Source organism: Neofelis nebulosa, chromosome 9, assembly GCF_028018385.1.
Source record: "Neofelis nebulosa isolate mNeoNeb1 chromosome 9, mNeoNeb1.pri, whole genome shotgun sequence".
NCBI lineage: Eukaryota > Metazoa > Chordata > Mammalia > Carnivora > Felidae > Neofelis > Neofelis nebulosa.
The window spans coordinates 41,091,372-41,109,552 of NC_080790.1; the positions used below are offsets into that span (position 1 = coordinate 41,091,372).

Consider the following 18,181-nt stretch of genomic DNA (forward strand, 5'->3'; position numbering starts at 1 on the left):
AGCTGGCGTTGCTGAGCATGGAGGAAACCAGAAAGAGGATCCTCTCTTCCCCTGTTGTTCTTGCTGCATGAAGGGCCATCAGAACACCTCTGGCGTTTGGGTCCGTGGGTGTTCAGTCCCCCCTTATTACTGTGGCTACAGAGCAGAGGCCAGAGGGTGTGGTCTGGTCTTTTCTGGGCACTAATTCCCCACAGTTTCTTGTTCCTCCTCTCTCCCACATCCAATCAACCACTGAACTGGGTGGGTTTCACTTCCTTAGTGTCACTTCTCTTCTCTTTGTCCCCTGCCAGAACCAAGCCCAGGTCCCATCGTGTCTCCTAACGGGTCTTACCATTTGTACCCTGGCTCCCTCCAGCTCTCCTCCGTGCTGAAATGTACATTTGATTGTGTAACTCCTCTGCTTAACATGCTTGCACGGCTCACTGCTGACAGTGTGGGGTCTGCTTGGGATTCTCTCTCTCTCTCTCTCTCTCTCTCTCTCTCTCTCTCAAAATAAACAAACTTTAAAATGCTTGGATGGCTCTGTAGTGCCTCTCAGTCAGGCACCGAACTCCTCAGCCCAGCTCACAAATTCTTCACCTTCTGGCCCCTGCTCATCTCTCCCTTTCCCACCCTTTTCTGCTTGGGTCTCTGTGTCAATCAGACTAAATTCTGTGAACTCAGCTAACTCTCTCTTGTGCCTCAGGGACTTTGCCTATAGTGTTTCCTCTTCTGAACTGTGGAATGCTGTTCCCTAACTCAAGCTCAAATTTTATGTCTCTGTTTAGACAACATTCCACTGGGAAACCCTCCCTGGAATGATGGGCTCGGTTATGGGCTGTGTTGTTGTACACATCTTACCACCTTGTGATTTTCTTTTTGTCAGTCGTCTGTTGATCCTGACTGCATACAAGAATTACCAGAGCTGCTTTTAAAATGCTGGTGCTGGGCTACATGCCCCTGAGATTCCAAGTTAACTAACCACCAATGGGGCCTGGGCTTCGGTTGTTTTAAAAATTCCCCAGGTGATTCTAGTGTGCAACCAGGGGTAAGAACAGGGCCGCCTAGGAAGCTCCACAGGCCCAGGTGTCCTCTCTGTTGTAGTCATCATTCTAAACTCCTCACTGGGCCCTGGGTGGCTCAGGTACTTAGTAAGTGTGTTGAATAAATGAATGTAGCAGTATCTCTAGAAGGGATGCAGGAATCAGTAAGGACAAAAAATGACACATACCAAACGTCTATTGGATAGCAAGTTACTGCTTTTTAGTGTTTCCAGAGAACAATCAGCAAACTGTCCTAGAAAAACTCCTCAGTTGGGGCACCGAGGTATCTCAGTTGGTTGAGCCTCTGACTCTTGGTTTTGGCTCGGGTTGTGATCTTGTGGTTGGTGGGATCGAGGCCCAAGTCGGGCTCTAAGCTGACAGAATGGAGCCTGCTTGGGATTCTCTTTCTCCTTCTCTCTCTGCCCCTCCCCACCCCCCAAAAGTAAATAAACAAACCTTAAAAAAATAAAAATAAATAAAAACTCCATGATCATTCAGGTCATTTTTAAAAACGTGCACACTTTTGTCTACTTTAGAATCACAGTAAAAATTACACATTTAGTCACGTGTGTGATGGTTCCCCTTTGGAAGTCTCTCTTCCCCAGGCCTCCTTGAAGCCAAATGCTACACTATCAGAGGCCCCAAAACCCACCTCTGAAAGATTGATGTGTAATTTTAATTTCATGAGAAATTTCTTGAAATTTTAATTACTTATGAATAGTAAAATACAATAAAAATTCCCCAGTCAACATCTCTGCTGTGTTTCTCTTTTCTCTGCCCGGGAGTCTTCTGCAGTTTCCTTGTCTCCAGTTTCTTCTTCTTTCTTCCTTCTCTAAAAAAAACCAAATTCTCATGGACATCCAACAATTCAGCTTTTTCTCTCTGCTTGCATGATCTGGGTCAGGAGGAAGCCAGAAGCCAGCTGAACAGTGACCAGAGGCTAGCTCCATCACTCTCCTCAGTTCATCCTGACATGCTGTTACGTGCTTTCTGTCAGGAATCATTCACACAGACAGCAGTTTTGCACCAGGCTCCCAGGAGCAAGGTACCGTTCACCTCAGCGCAGCCTTACCCATGTGGCATGTGGGGAGGGGGGTGGGCAGGAGAGCAGGCACAGGGGAAGAGAGTAAAAACGTGTCAACATAAGGAGAACTTCTCTCCACGCAAGGTCTGATGTAAGACCATTGGAAGCACAAGGGATGGCTTAGGGGCTGGCCAAAGTCGCCCCAAGTAGACAGACAGGTATCAGTGCCAAAAGCCAAAGGCCACCAGGGACACACCTGAAGGTGAATTAGATGGACTTACTGCTCTTTGCAGAGAGGAAGAGCTCATACCTTGGGACATCTCAGTGAGAAGGTACTGGGAGGGCTTGTTTTACAGTTTGACTCGTTTCCTTAGGTGATTTGGGGGAAGGTTTAAGGAAGCAGGGCTTAGCTCTGGGTTGGGTGTTCTGAGGAATTGGGTCTCATTCCGATTGGGCATCTCTATTAACTTGCTCGGATTACCATAACAAAATACCACAGACTCGGTGGCTTAGACAGCAGAAATTTATTTTCTCACAGGTCTGGAGGCCTGGAGGTTCAAATCAAGGTGTCAATGAATGTGTTTTCTCTTGAGCCTCTTTCCTTGGTTGGCAGAGGGCTGCCTTCTTGCTGTGTCCTCACATGTTTGTCCCTCCGTGCCTCAGTGCTCTTGGTGTCCCTGTCGTGTGTCTAAATTTCCTCCTTTTACAGAGACAGCAGTCAGATCAGAGTTGGGCCTATAGTAATAGCCTCATTTTAACTTAATCACTTCTTTAAAGACCCTATCTCCACATACAGTCACATTATGGGACGCCTGGGTGGTTCAGATGGTTAAGCCTGTCATGATCTCATGGTGTGCAGGTTTGAGCCCCGCGTCGGGCTCCGTGCTGACAGCTCAGAACCTGGAGCCTGCTTCACGTTCCGTGTCTCCCTCTCTCTCTGCCCCTCCCGTGCTCATGCTCTATCTCTGTTTCTCAAAAGTGAATAAACCTTAAGAAAAAAACAACAACAAACAGTCACATTCTGAGGTACCAGGGTATGGGCTTCAACATCTGATTTTTTGGGGGAGCCACAATTCAGCCTGTAACGATACATTCAAATATCTTGTCTATATGGTAGGGGAAATAATAAAGGCTAAAGTAGGGATTTGTGAAGAAGGAGCAGTCACTCATTAGCCAGGATATGAGGATGTCTGGTCCCTTTTGTGGTTTGGACCAGGTTCATGTTTTGTCTGTGTTGAAACATGATTATGGAGTCATCTGGATTTTGTCTTCATTACAGTCATAGAGTGGCCTTGTCCAATGTTGATCTACTACAAAATTGTTTACGTTCAATGGGGGAACACCACGGCCTGGCTGTGGATAGTGTCAGCTTGTAACAACACCAAGGCGACACCCATCGAGCTAGACCACTCCCTGCTGTCAGGGGAGGCTTCTTCTTGCCCGTTATCTAGGTACACACAGTGTACTTGCTAAGCAAAGGCAGCTGTGGCGTAATTGCTACCCTTTCCCGCCAGAAATTCTGGTGCCAATACTGGGCGACCAAGAGAGAGTGGCAAAACTCTGGTCCCCTTTTGGGCAGGCATGGGGCCTGAAGACGTGGAAGTGCAGGAAGTAGGTCTTCTGTTGCTCACTTTAAGCACACCCTCTGATGGTGTAGACTCTGTTGGAATACCTGGGTATTCCTTGGTGCTCTATTTCACTTGGTGTGTTATTTTTCTTTTCTTTTCTTTTCTCTTTTCTTTTATTTCTTTTTCCTTTCCTTTCCTTTCCTTTCCTTTCCTTTCCTTTCCTTTCCTTTCTTTTCTTTCTTTCTTTTTTAATGTTTTGTTTATTTTTGAGAAAGCTCCAGCCAGGAGGGGGAGGGGGACAGAGGATCTGAAGCTGGCTCCACGCTGACAGCAGCAAGCCCAATGCAGGGCTCCAACTCACGAACTGTGAGATCATGCCCTGAGCTGAAGTTGGAAGCTCAACCGACTGAGCCACCCAGGTGCCCCTGGTGTGTTAGTGTTCTGTTGGCTGTGTGACAAATCACTAACTCAGTGGGTTAGAATAGCACATATTTATGATCTCACATTTTCTCTGGGTTAGGAGTTCAGGCTTAACTGGGTCCTTTGCTTAGGGTAACCCCAGACTGCAGTCAAGGTGCTGCCCAGGACTGGGCTCCCATCGGAGGTTCTGCTGTGGAAGGATCTACTTCTGAGGTCACTCAGGTGCTTGGCAGAATTCATTTCCTCCTGGCCATAGGACTCGTGGCAGCTCATTTCGTCAGAGATGGCAAGATAGAGACTCTAGCGAGATTGGCAGCACACTCTTGTGTAATCGTGTACAACCCATCATCTTTGTCACCTTCCATTGGTTAGAAGCAAGTCACAGGTCCTGCTCACACTTGGGGAGGGAATTAAACAAAAATGTGAATACCAGGAGGCAGGATCAAGGGATCTACCCTCCACTCCGGGGCTGCCCTGATCATTTTGGGAAATCTTCAGTGTGTTACGTGATTCAGGATTTAGATGGCTGCAGGTCAGTCAGGCCGGCCAGCCAGGCAAGGCAGGTGCGGTGGAAGCCACAGCAAATCCTCTGGGCATCCTGAAAACTTTGTTTTTGAGGGAAGATCTGATTTGGGGGAAAGGACAAAGAGGACTCCAGGGTATGATTTCCTCTGGTGACTGCTATGAAGGGGACAGGCTTCACAGATTTGTGTACATTCGGGAATCCATTGTAGGGGCACAGAAGGAAGAACTAAGAATAGGTGGACGTAGGAAGGTTGCCAGGGTATCAACTGTACATGAAAGAGAAACAGAAAGAAGCAGGGAAAGGTTTAGGGACATCCAGGTCTCTGGCAATGGGCTAAAAGAACAATACCCAAGTGAGGGAGTTGAACTGGATATTGAAACTGTGAGATACCAAACTAGATACCGAAAGGCAGAGAGGAGGCTAGGGGAACATTTAGCATCTCCTTTTTACCTTTTTTTTTTTTTTAAATGTTTATTTATTTTAAAACTTTTCAATGTTTATTTTTGAGAGAGGGGGGGCACAGGAGGGGCAGAGAGAGGGAGGCACAAAATCCAAAACAGGCTCCAGGCTCTGAGCTCTGAGCTGTCAGCACAGAGCCTGAGGAGGGACTTGAACTCAGGAACCGTGAGATCATGACCCGAGCCAAAGTTGGCCGTGAGCCACCTAGGCACTCCAGCATCTCTTTCTTAACCACAAAGTGGAAGCCAGGAAAGCCATCAGCCTAGAAGATAGGTAAGGACCAGGGCATGCTGGCCTGCCTGTCACCAGGTCTGGGGTAGCACTGTGAAGTGACAGGGGCCTCAAGAATGTCTGTACAATGTATAGAGAGTAGATGTGATTTTATTGAATGTTTGGACATTGGGTGTCTTACAGAATAAATTCTACTTAATGATGGGTCTAAGGTAGGCAGCTCCACCTAGAAAAATATTAGACCTGAAGAAAATTGTTCATGCACTGGACATTTCAAGTCCAGTGTATGGCCATATCCTGGACCATAAAACAAGTCCCAATTAATGTAAAATTATTGTGCAGTCATACAGACTATGTTCTCTGATTGCAGTGGAGCTAGATCAGAAATCAGTAACAAGATGTCTAGGAAAAATCCGTAATTTGCAAATTAAGCAATATATTTCTAAACTATCCATGGTCAAAGAAAAAAACAAAACCACCAGAGAAATCAGAAAGTATTCCAAACTGAATGATAATGAAAATACAGCTTTTCAAAAATCTGGGCAATGCAGCTAAAGCAATGCTTAGAGGAAAATTTATAGCTTTAACATGCTTATATTAGAAAAGAAAGGCTTAGGGGCGCCTGGGTGGCGCAGTCGGTTAAGCGTCCGACTTCAGCCAGGTCACGATCTCGCGGTCTGTGAGTTCGAGCCCCGCGTCAGGCTCTGGGCTGACGGCTCGGAGCCTGGAGCCTGTTTCCGATTCTGTGTCTCCCTCTCTCTCTGCCCCTCCCCCGTTCATGCTCTGTCTCTCTCTGTCCCCAAAATAAATAAAAAACGTTGAAAAAAAAAATTAAAAAAAAAAAAAAAAAGAAAAGAAAGGCTTAAAGTCGATGACCTAGTGTCTCACCTTAAGAAGCCAGAAAAAGAAGAGCAAAATAAATCCAAAGTACGTAGAAGGAAATAATACAGGTTAGAGCAAGCATCAATGGAATAGGAAAGAGAAACGATGAAAGAAAACAAACTCAGTCTCGTTTTATTTTTTTTTTTTTTAATTAAAAAATGTTTATTTTTGAGAGAGAGAGGCAGAGCACGAGCAGGGACGGGCAGAGAGAGAGGGAGACACAGAATTCAAAGCAGGCTCCCGGCTCCCAGCTGTCAGCACAGAGCCCCACGTGGGCTTTTGAACTCCCCAACAGTGAGATCATGACCTGAGCTGAAGTCAGTTGCTTAACCGACTGAACCACCTAGGCACCCTTCAGTCTGGTTTTATGACACATTTTCCCTCCCCTCTTCCTCTGGCCCCAGCTGACTGATTGAGACTCCATTTGGAGTGGGGAAAGAGTACAAAGTAGTAATAAGTTAATTACTTCCTTTAGAGTTCCGGGTGCTTTCATCTCACACCTGGAAAGAGCATTTTTGCCAGTAGGCGGCAGCATTGGCAACCTGAAAACCCGGACAGGTTGCGCTGCTGGTCGGCTTGTGGTCCAAGGCTCGCTGACAAGCTGAACGGGTGTCGTTTGGAGACAGGAGAGTCAACTCCGGAAAGCAACCCCCCACTGAAACTTAGAACAGGAAAAATCTAGCGATGTCACAAAAACACCTGAAGCCTAAACGTCTGTGAAATCAAAGCTGGAAAAACGTGGCTTCTAAAATACTCTTTACTGGAGTATTGCAAATGGGCGTCTGAGGCTCAGAAAACTCCCCCCATTGCGTGTAAATCTGGGCCTCTGCGTCTCCTCATTACCTTATGGCTCACAGTTTCCATCCGAGTCTCAAAATGGACAGGGACTTAACAATTAAGAACCCCTGCTACACCACTCAGTGATCACTCTGCAGTCTGGGCTGAACGTAAAGGTTGGTAAAGTGCACTCAGGGCTTGGGTAGGAGGTGGCAGAGGGTGGGCACAGCTAGTGGCTTTGATAATTTTTTCTTCCTGAAGGCTCAGTGCTGTGAATAAGGCTTTAGGGGCAGAAAGGGAGCAAGTCCATTTTGCAGGCCTCCCATGTGTACCAAACAAGATGCTTTCCATAAGCATCCTTTCCATAAGCATGTCCTCACTTAACCTTTGAAGGAGTCCTTCGAGTTTGGTGTTCACATCCTTAATATTATTCCCCAACCCCCTTAAGACGACACCTAATGGAGTACTGGCTTTTGTGGTCCCGGATTTTAAGTGTATGCACACACAGACTATTCCCCTCTTTTAACAGACAAAACTTGTAGGCGATTTCCTTTGTTTAAATGAGATTTCCTTTGAAAAATAGCCTGTCATTTGTTTCTTTGGTCTGTCTCTTGCAATCAAGAGCCACTCTCAGAACTGGCAGCATAAATACAGAGGTAAGGGTAGGAGCCAATGGGATTTGGCGGGGAGGTTGGAAGACAGTGCTGGGACTTCACTTTACCGTTCTGGTCGGCTCACGAGGTGGCCTGCGGCCCCGCCAGGGTTTGGGCGGGAGAAGCCTGGCCCCAGCTCCCGAGGCTGTCTCCGCGCGGGGCGGAGGGGCGGCGGGGTGGGGGGTGGGAGGTCAGGGCCCGGCCCCACGTGGCTGCCGCCACCGCCCGCTCCCCGAGCCCCGCCCGGAGGCGGCGGAGCGAACTGCAGACGGAGCAGACGAGAGGCGCGGGGCTGCCGGCGAGCGCCCCGGTCCCCCGAGCCCCGAGCGCCATGGTGGGCGCGCGGCTAGTCCGCAGCTCCGCGGCCGCCGGCTAACGGGCGGGGCGGCCACCGCTGCCTCACTCTGTGCCTCCGCGTGCGGGGCCTCCGAGCCGCCGTGGGGAGGATGAGTCCCTGGGGCTGGTTCCTGCTGCAGACCCTCTGCCTCCTGCCCACCGGCGCAGCCCCGCGGCGTGGCGCGCCTGCCTCAGCCAACTGCGAGCTCAAGCCCCAGGTAGGGCGCGCGTCGGGTGCGGGCGAGGCGGCTTCCCCGCACCTCCCCTGGGTGGTTACCTTCCCAAGCCTGCGAAGCACCGAGCCCTCGGATCCCGAGCCACCTCCCCCGGCCGCGCCTTTTTGCTGGCGCGTCCCGCCGCACCCCGGGGTCCCCTTTCTGGAGGGAGCGCAGTCCCTCGGCCGCGTGAGACCCTGTCCCCAGCTCTCGCCATTGGTCAGTGCAGCCGAAGGGAGTCCCGGCGGGGTGTCCCGGGTCTCTCCAGCCTGCTTCGCGGGCATTCGGGGACCTTGGGTGGATGAGTCCGCTAAGACCGAGCGGTGCAGGAGGGACTTTGGCACATTTACTTTGCAAGTTTGTTCTGCCTTCTCATCCTTAGCGTTTAATTTCTCCTGCTCTTACTGAAATGGTAAGAGCGCCCTGCAGCTGCTTGCTTTAACCTTCGTAGAGGCAGTGCCTGAGTTAGAAGGGATTGCGGGGAGCTGAAGCCATCCCCCTTGTTTTACCGATCTGGGAAATTGAGGCTCAGAGAGGGACATTTGTGCCCCTGGTCACAGAGCGCATTCGCGAAGTAGCCACATCTGACAGCCTCGCGTTCACGCACGGGCGCTTCCTTAGACATTCTCAGGGGCGTTTTGCAGGTGAGCGGAACCCAGCCGAGGGAGTCCCAGTGACCTGCCCCGGTCCACCTCACCCTATGGGAGCAGAAGCCGAGCAGAAATCGGACAGGTCTAGCCTGGCCCTCTTTCGAGACCAAGGTTTTCTTCTCCTGATCAGTTTTCTTATGCTCGAAATTTTCTGTCGTTCTGAAGTTCTTTTTCTGAGCTCCGTGGCGGTTGAATTTTGTGAGTTTGTATTGGTGGGTCTGATTGCTGGGTCCCCGGAGCCGGGGAGGTGATCCTAGGCCCGTCCTTCGGGTGGTCTGTGCGCCCTCGGACACCAGGGTCGCCCCACCTTCGGTGACACCTGTGCAGCATCCGGGACTGTGTCACCTCTGGCTAGTGGTAATTTTATTCATCGTCCTAACCACAGGAAAGGAGAGGGTGACCTAATTGAGGCTTCCTGGTGCAGGGGGCTAACTGGGGAGCCACACTGATTTCCTTAAGGCATCCATCCTTCCCAGCTTTCCCTCCGGCAAGCAGGAGGCGTGGTGGCTGGAGAGGGACGTCGACACCAGGGAGGGTTTCGAACTCTTGCGTTGTGGCAGCGGCGCTGTGTTATACAAAGCAGAAAGCCATCCTTTCCTATGAAAGCAAACGTTTTTCACTTTTGCAAAATCCACTCCAAATTGTAGTGTGACGAGTGAGTCGTGATAAAGTCTGTTTCTCTTGACTCTTGAACTTGTCCTCATGGCCTTTTTATTCTCTCAGTTCTCAAACTTTTTGGTCTCAGCACCCCTCCACGTTTTAAAAAAGTACTAAGGACTCCAAAGAGCCCTTTATGTATGTGGGTTGACGGACACATTAGTAAGACACAGGAATACATAAGCACACGTGCCATTAACAGTCACAGCAGTGACATTGGACACACCTGTAGCCTCTAGAAAGTTCTACGTGCACACCTGTGAGAGAATGACAGCGAGAGAGGAAAATACCTTATTATTATTATTTAAAAAGTTCTGACTCTACAGACTGCTTTGAAGGGCTTTGCGGACACCTACAGGTCCCGGGACCATATTTTGAAAATCTCTGAACTACTCTGGGAGCAAACGGTGTTATACGGTGCCAAGGTCAGGTCAGTCAGTGGCAGGGCTGTATGCTTGACCTGCGCTCTGGAGAGGGCACTGTGGGTGGGTGCTCCAGGAGGTTGTGGTCTTGAGATTGTAGAGTAAAGCTCTGGAATCCAGCCTCTAACCCACTATGTAGCATTTTGTGTCCTGAGAGCTGGTTTCAACTTTCGTTAATCATTATAGAGAGATCTTCCACACTGGCCTGTAACATGCTTCTTCCCATACTTCCACCTGATCTTTGCTCAAATTCTTTCACAGAGACCCTTCCTGATTATCTATGAATGATTATGTCAAACCCCTGACCCACCTGCCCTCTTACCTGCCTTTCCTGCTTTATTTCTCATTGTAGCACTTAACTGATAAAAATGTGTTTGCTGCGGCTCCCCTAGCCCCTGTAATCTTCATCGGGGTTGGAATTTTTGTCTGTTTGTTTTGCTGCTGCATCCCCAGTGCTTAGAAGAGTGCCTGGCCACCGTAGACACTCGATAAATATTTCTCGGATGAAAAGTGTCACCTGGAGCCAACTGACTCATTTTGGTATCCATTCTAGCTGGTCTGCTGAACTGTACTTTAGGAAAAGTGCCATTACCACAGGTCGCGGGAGGCTGGGACGGGAGGAGCTAGCTGAGGGGTGCAGCCCTAAGGGACTTAGCCCACGTGACATAAGTTGTCACTGTGCTCCTTTGTTTCACTGCATGGATTACAGATGTGTGTGTTAAAATCTCCAGTGATTCAACGGACAGAACTCGTAGCTTCTTGTGTCTGTCATCCATGGCCACCCATGCCTTTTTCTTTTAGGTTTAGAAGGGACATGTTGATAGTGTTTTTATTCTATTGAATCATAGTGTTAAATCACATGGCTTCATCCATCTGGTAGCACGTGGTGGCCACAATTATGTTGAAATGAGGTAGTAGAACAATTTTGTTCTTTTTCTGTTGTGGAGACAAGCAGCCCTACCCCTGAGGGTGTCAGTATAAGGGGGACCGGGGCAGTGGCACCCATATGACCGGTGCAGCGGCCTGGGGGCTGGTGGGCAAAGGCAACGTGAAAACTCCTTGGCCCTAAGCCCTGAAGACTTTTCTTTGAGCTTGTGCTCTACCCAAGGCCTGCCTGGTAGGGCACTGTCAGTGGTCGTCGGGGATGGTTGCTGGTGCAGAATGGGAGAGACAGTGCCTACTTGGTCAGAACAGAACTCTATTTGTTGAAGGAGCTCTACAAGACGAGGAGCATTTCCTTCAGAACACTTTAAAACCCCTGGCTTGAAAAAGCGGAAAAGCACCCCCCCCCCCCCCCCCACCGCCCATGTTGTGTTACTTTGAAAAGACAGGATGGGGAAAGGTGGCAGTCTGAGGATTTAAAAACGTTGGTGTGGATCTATTTGGGCAGGTCCTGGGGCTAGGGAAGGGGAGCTGGACAGAGCCTCTGTAGATTCCGAGTCAGGGAGCACTCCTGTGCAGCTGTGCACCCACTAGGGTATTCATGGAGAAAGAAACTAGGAGACCAAGTAAAGTGTATTGCATGTTAAGGTCACATAATGTGATGTTTCAGACCCAGGGCTCAGGACCCAGTCTGCCTGGCTTCAAATCCACTTAGCCACCACGGGACCTTGGGTATCATCATAAACCTCTCAAGGGCTCAGTTTCTGCACGTGGCAAGGGCTAGCATCTTAATTAGTTTAGTATCTTCTTAGTGCCTTTCTTCCCATTTGCTCCTGAATGGGCAGGCTTTCGTCCCCACCGTGCCACTAAATTGTTCTTGCTTCGGCCCCAGTGTCTTCAGTGTTGTTCCATCCAGAGACCAGTTCTCAAAGCCTTGACTCATTTGGCTCATCAGCCACACTGAACCCCTTGCTTACATTGTCCTCCTTGAAGCACTGTCTTTGGTTGGCTTCCTACTCTTGATTTGCCAGCGACCTCGATGACCACATCTCTCATTCTCTTTTGCTGGCTGCTCTTCTTTCCCTTGACTTCGCAAGGTTAGATTATTTCTAGACCTTTTCCCTCCTAAATTACACTGGGCTCCTTGGAGATCTCATTCAGTCCCATGGCTTTAAATAACACATCTAAATGGTGACAGTACCTTGTTTTTAACCTCTGGCACAGGCCTCTCCCAAAGTCCAGATTCATGCATCCGTCTACCAGCTCGACCTCCCCACTTGGTTGTCTGCTTCACATCTCGACTCAGCAGAGCCCAAGCCAGACTTCCAACCTTCCCCTCTGATCCCGTTTCATCTGCTCTCTCCTCTATCTTGGTTGATGGCAACTTTGTCCTTTGAATTAACCAACTCATCAGCAAGTCCCATTAGCTCTAGCTTCCAGACTATATCCAGAACATGATCACATTTCAGTTCTGTCACAACCACTGTGTTCTCATGCTTGGATTGTTTTGGTAACTTCCTGACTGACTTTCTTTCATTTGCCCTCATCCCTCTCTAGTCTGTTCGTCACGGTCGCCAGGGTGACCCTGTTCAGGATCAGCTCACACTGCGCCTCTCACAAACATCTGCCCTAGCTCTGGTGTGGCCTGGCCTTACTCACCACTCTGACTTCTCCTCCTGCTTTCCTTTTCCTTCATCCTGCTGCAGTTCTGATGATGTCCTCGCTAACACCTTTCTGCTTCAGGGCCTTTGCACTGCTGTTCCCTCCTCTTGGAGGGAAGGCTCTTCTCTCAGATAGATATCCCCCTGATTTGCACTCTTACCTCTTTCACAGCAAGATAAATCTCCTACCAGATGTTCAGTGATTTTGTTTATTTATTGAGAGAGAAAGAGAGAGAGAGAGAGAGAGAGAGAGAGAGAGAGAAAGTGTGCACATGAGTGAGAGAGGGGCAGAGAAAGAGGGAGAGAGAGAATCCCAAGCAGGCTCCATGCTGTTAGCACAGAGCCCGATGTGGGGCTCGAACTCACGAAACCATGAGACCATGACCTGAGCTGAAAGCAAGCATTGAGGCGTAACTGACTGAGCCACTCAGGTGCCCCCATTCAGTGATTTTCTGATCACTGTATTTAAGACTGAGTATCTCCTCCACCAGTACTCCCTGCTCATGTTCTCCACAACAGATATCATGGACATACCCGAGGCGGGTACCTGTTTTTCACTCACCATTGTATTTCTAGTGCCCTAGAATGCCCCAGTGTCTCATGCCTACAACAGTGGCTGGCATGTATAAGCACAGCCTAAAGAATTGTGGAACGTGTGCATGTTGAACGCATGTCGTAGGAGCATTCATATGCAATGCTTAGATCGTCTCTGGCACACAGTGAATATGTGATAACAGCCGCTGTTCTTAGTGTCCTTACTGTTATTACATGGCTGGATGCCAGCACCTGAGTCTTGTTTGTTTGCTTTTAACTTTTTTTAATGTTTATTTATTTATTAAAATTTTTTTTTGACATTTATTTATTATTGAGAGACAGAAAGAGACAGAGCATGAGCATGGGAGGGGCAGAGAGAGAGGGAAGCACAGAGTTGGAAGCAGGCTCCAGGCTCTGAGCTGTTAGCACAGAGCCCCACGCGGGGCTCGAACTCACGGACCGCGAGATCATGACCTGAGCCAAAGTCGGCTGCTTAACCGACTGAGCCACCCAGACACCCCTGTTTGTTTTTTAAATATGAGCTGTTTTCAGCAAAAATATCGTACAGCAACTCTATTTCTAGACTAATACTAATCGAAAAGGCAGCAATAAATAAATAAATAAAAATGGATACATATAGTTGAATAGATTTTGTTTAAAGAGAAGTGTAGATATTTTGAGGTAGGATGAGACTTTAGGGAGACTAAAGGCAGTGGGTAAAAACAAAGCAAAACCAAACCAAAATGAAACCATGCCTTCCACTCTGCCTACCCCCCAATCTCAGCCGTGATCTTGCAGTATGGACTGGATTTTCCTGGGAATATATGTATTTAATATCAAAAGCTCCTAGCAGATGAAAATGAGTTAGGTGTCCATGGTTTTAATAATAACATTTTAGCTCTTGGCTGTGTCTCCTGGTTGGAAAGTGGGTATACGTCCTTTGGGAGGCGCTGTAACTTGTGTGAGCAGATCCATTGTATAGGTTTGTGGTGCCCAGACATATCACCATTCAGGGCCCTTCAGTTATCGTTTCTTCCCAATAAAGTGAACAAATAAACCAAACTCCAAACTAAACCTCTACCTGGAAGGCTGCCTCTACCAAACCAGTTACATTTACAGGTAATTATTTTGTTATCAATTTTTTTTTATTTGAGAGAGAGAGAGAGAGAGAGAGAGAGAGAGAGAGAGAGAGAGAGAGCACGAGCCAGGGAGAGGGGCAGAGGGAGAGAGAGAGGGAGAAGCAGGTTTCACGTTCAGCTCATAGCCCAATGTGGGGCTCAATACAGGGCTCGACTTGGGGCTTGATCCTACAACCCTGGGATCGTGACCTGAGCTGAAATCAAGAGTTGGATGTTCAGCCAACTGAGCCATCCAGGTGCCCTTTGTTACCCGTTTTAAATGAACCAAAGCCATAACTGTCAGTCTCGGCTTTTGATTAGCATCTAGTTAACCAGTGTTTTTCTACTGGCTTGATGTAATTCTAACAGTGAGACACTGGACTGCTTAATTAGTTTTGGCAGCCATTGTTTTAGATGTAGAGTTTCCATTTGGCTTTTTGATGTGCTTAAATAACCCTGGGACATTCGTTACTCCATAAGCAGATGCCTGAGGGTTGGCTGGAGACCCTGGATGCGATTCCTCTCCTAATATTAATTCAATCATTAATAGGTATTAGAAATACATTCTTCCTCTCATTTCTTCATTCACTTATTACCTGCCTAGTTTGTTTATTCCCATAACCTATGACAAGTTCTGTTATCTAACTCCTAAAGATGAAGAAATTGAGGTACAGAGAAATGAAGTGGCTTTAAAAAATCTCGGTGGGGTAGCTGAAAAAGAAGCAGAATTTAGGCTTCTTTCACCCATTTGTGTGTTTTTAAAAAGGTGGGTGTGGGAGTAGAACTGTAACTTAAATACTTAAAAAATTCTTTTTAATGTTTATTTATTTTTGAGAGATAGAGAGAGAGAGAGCACAGCAGGGGAGGGGCAGAGAGAGGAAGACAGAGGATCCAAAGTGGGCCCCTCACAGACAGCAGAGAGCTCAATGGGGGGCCTGAACTCATGAACCATGAGATCGTGACTAGAGCCAAAGTTGGATGCCTAACCGACTGAGCCACCCAGGCACCCTGCAATTTAAATACTTAACAAAAAACAAGGTCACAGGCTGGGGACTAGTGAGATATGTTCTGTTTGGCTTGCATGGTGTATAAGAAAATGGAGGTTCCATTTTCCAATTGGAATATTTTATTTAAACTCGGGATTTCTAGTTGCTTTTGAAAAGCCCATTCTGGAGCACCGGACCTATTCCCATGTGGCTCAGGCTGCTTATAGCCAATCGCCTTTATCCAGAGCTGTGAGCTCATTTGCTACTGATCTTCCCTGCCCCCCGCCCATTATCTCACCCCCAGGCCTTGTGTTTACCTGTCCACCTCTGCCTTCTGGGTGGTCAGAAGGTGGCAGGGGAATGGGAGGAGAAGAGGTTGAAGACTGTGAGAATGGGGAATGGGGCCCCTGTATCAACCAGCTCTCATCTGTCTTAGATTTTGAGATTCTGTGTAACATATCATTTGAAGACAAGTTGCTGTAGCTTCAACAATGAACATACAAATGCAAACACACCTGATCCTCATTGTTTGCAGATTTCACATTTGTGAATTAGGCTACTTTCTAAAATTGATCAATAACCCCAGTGCCTGTGGCACTTTCATGGGCAGACATGTACCTGATGCACACACTGCCAGCTGAGGTGGAATAAATTGATACAGTGCTCTGTTTCAGCTCTCAGACAAATTAACGAGTGGTAAGTGTCCTTTTGGTGATCTACTTTATGCTACATTTTTTTTTTTGCATTTTTGTGGCGATCTCTCTGTTTAAAATAACCAGGCATAGATAGTATTGAGTGTTCCTAAGCACAAGGAGGCTGTGACGTGCCTCAGGGAGAAAATGTATGCGTTAGATGAGCTTCGTTCAGGCATGAGTTGTCATGCTGTTGGCTGTGAGTTCAATGTCAGTGAATCAGCAACATGTATTAAATAAGGTGTTTTTCAACAGAGCACATATAAAACAAGGTTATGCATTTATCTGTTGATGAACATTTTGTGACCAGAGGCTTGTAGGAACCTAACCCTTGGATTTCTCCTAGGAGCAGTGCTTCATTGTTTGGTACTTCAGTGTTTGTGATGACTTCGTAGAACATAACGGTGACAATAATGAAAACTGATTGTGAGCTGAAACTCCACAGTACAGGAGAACATCACACTTAAAAGACTGCTGAAATTAAAGCCTTTTGTAAAGGGAATGTATTCCATTTCTTTTCTGTAAACCCGGATTTTCACATTTCTGGGTTGCTTGGTTCATGGTTCACTTCATATCTGACTTTACGACTTGAAGTCCTCGAGGGCTGCCCTGTGCCCTTCTTTGTCCAGGGTCTGTTACTAAACAGACACTTCGTAAATGCCTGCTGTTGAAACTGAGCTACTCAGGGGCAAAGGGCATGATGGCTTGGCCTCGGGTGGATGTGTACCACTGCTCAGCCTGGAAAACCACTGGGAGAGAATGGGCAGCCGTGGAGAGCTTCTGGGAATGTTGGATTTGAGATCTGAAGAAGCAGACGACACAATCGGTCTGCCTGCCCGGGAGGCAACAGTGTCTCCTCAGGTGTCCCCTCATCGGTACCAGCTGTGTCCTCAGAATCCCTTGAGAGTCCCCGCCTTATCTCCTGCCCCGTTCATTGCTAGGGCAAACGTAAAGACTGCTATCGCTTTTTCGACTCTAATCAACACTTTGGGGGGACAAAGGGAAAAGGCTGCATGGAGGACTCCTGCTGCTGGCAGGTGAATCTACCTGGACTCCAAAGTCTAAATCATACTTGATCATTTTCCTCTCGCAGTGTGACTCGTCTCTCCCGTTCGTTTTCTCCTCCCAGCTTTCTGACTCTACATATCATGACTTAATGGCCTTTCTTTTCCCTTCAGCAGAGTGAATTGAATTCCTTCTTGTGGACCATAAAGCGAGATCCGCCATCTTACTTCTTTGGCACGATCCACGTTCCATACACCCGGGTTTGGGACTTTATCCCGGACAACTCCAAGGAGGCTTTTCAGCAGAGCAGCATTGTGTACTTTGAGCTGGACCTCACGGACCCCTACACTATCTCGGCCCTCACCAGCTGTCAGATGCTGCCGCAGGGTGAGAACCTCCAGGACGTGCTCCCTAGGGACATCTACTGCCGCCTCAAGCGCCACCTAGAGTACGTCAAGCTCATGATGCCCTCGTGGATGACCCCAGACCAGCGTGGCAAGGGGCTCTATGCGGACTACCTCTTCAACGCCATCGCGGGGAACTGGGAGCGGAAGAGGCCCGTCTGGGTGATGCTCATGGTCAACTCCCTGACCGAAGTGGACATTAAGTCCCGGGGGGTGCCTGTCTTAGACCTGTACCTTGCCCAGGAGGCTGAGCGGCTGAGGAAACAGACTGGGGCCGTGGAAAAGGTGGAAGAGCAGTGCCATCCACTGAATGGGCTGAACTTTTCACAGGTAAGACTCTTTGCAAGAAGGACTTGGCCTTTGATTGTGTGTGAGTTCACTGACTTATAATATAGGAGATGGTTCAGAAGGACAGTTGATCTGAAACTTGTCTTTGCTCAAGAATGTTATTCAGAGGGTTAAAAAATAAGCCATAGAGCCAGTTATATCGTTTGTGTGTGTGTTACTGAGAGAGAAGAGGGTTTTTTTTCTTGTCATCCCAAAAAGTATTGACATACCTTAGTCACTTGTTTTAATTCAGGTCATTCATTAAGAAACTGCTTTGATGGGCACTGAGGAGGGCACTTGTTGGGATGAGCCCTGGGTGTTGTATGTAAACGACGAATCATGGGAATCTACCCCCAAAACCAAGAGCACACCGTATACACTGTATGCTAGCCAATTTGACAATAAATTATTAAAAAGAAAAAAGAAGCTGATTTGAGGGGCACCTGGGTGGCTCAGTCGGGTAAGCACCCGACTCTTAATTTCAGCTCAGGCCGTGATCTTGTGATTTGTGAGTTTGAGTCCTGTATGGGGCTCTGCACTGACAGTGTGGAGCCTACTTGGGATTGTCTCTCTCTGCCCCTCCCCCCTCTCAAAATAAATAAACTTAAAAAAAATCTATTTTTTTAAAGTTTATTTTTATTGTGTGTGTGTATGTGTGTGAGAGAGACAGAGAGGAGAGAAAGGGACAGAGAGAGGGGGAGAGAGAGAGAGAGAGAGAGAGAGAGAGAGA

At 48.0% G+C, this 18,181-nt stretch overlaps 1 protein-coding gene across 7 annotated transcripts in view; it reads left to right on the forward strand.

The window, feature by feature from the left end:
• Positions 1 to 1,863: 1,863 nt before the first annotated feature.
• The window catches only part of TRABD2A (TraB domain containing 2A), a 60,067-nt gene continuing 43,749 nt past the window's right edge, over positions 1,864 to 18,181 (forward strand). For 2 of the 7 annotated variants that reach the window (XM_058683532.1, XM_058683531.1), the window contains exons 1-2: positions 7,805 to 8,116; positions 16,894 to 17,454. In XM_058683532.1, coding sequence (XP_058539515.1) covers positions 8,009 to 8,116; positions 16,894 to 17,454 — 669 coding nt within the window. In that variant the 5' untranslated portion in view covers positions 7,805 to 8,008. Of the gene's footprint in view, positions 2,068 to 7,804; positions 8,117 to 16,893; positions 17,455 to 18,181 lie in introns of those variants that run through there. The other 5 variants (XM_058683528.1, XM_058683529.1, XM_058683530.1 and 2 more) reach the window with 5 other exon arrangements.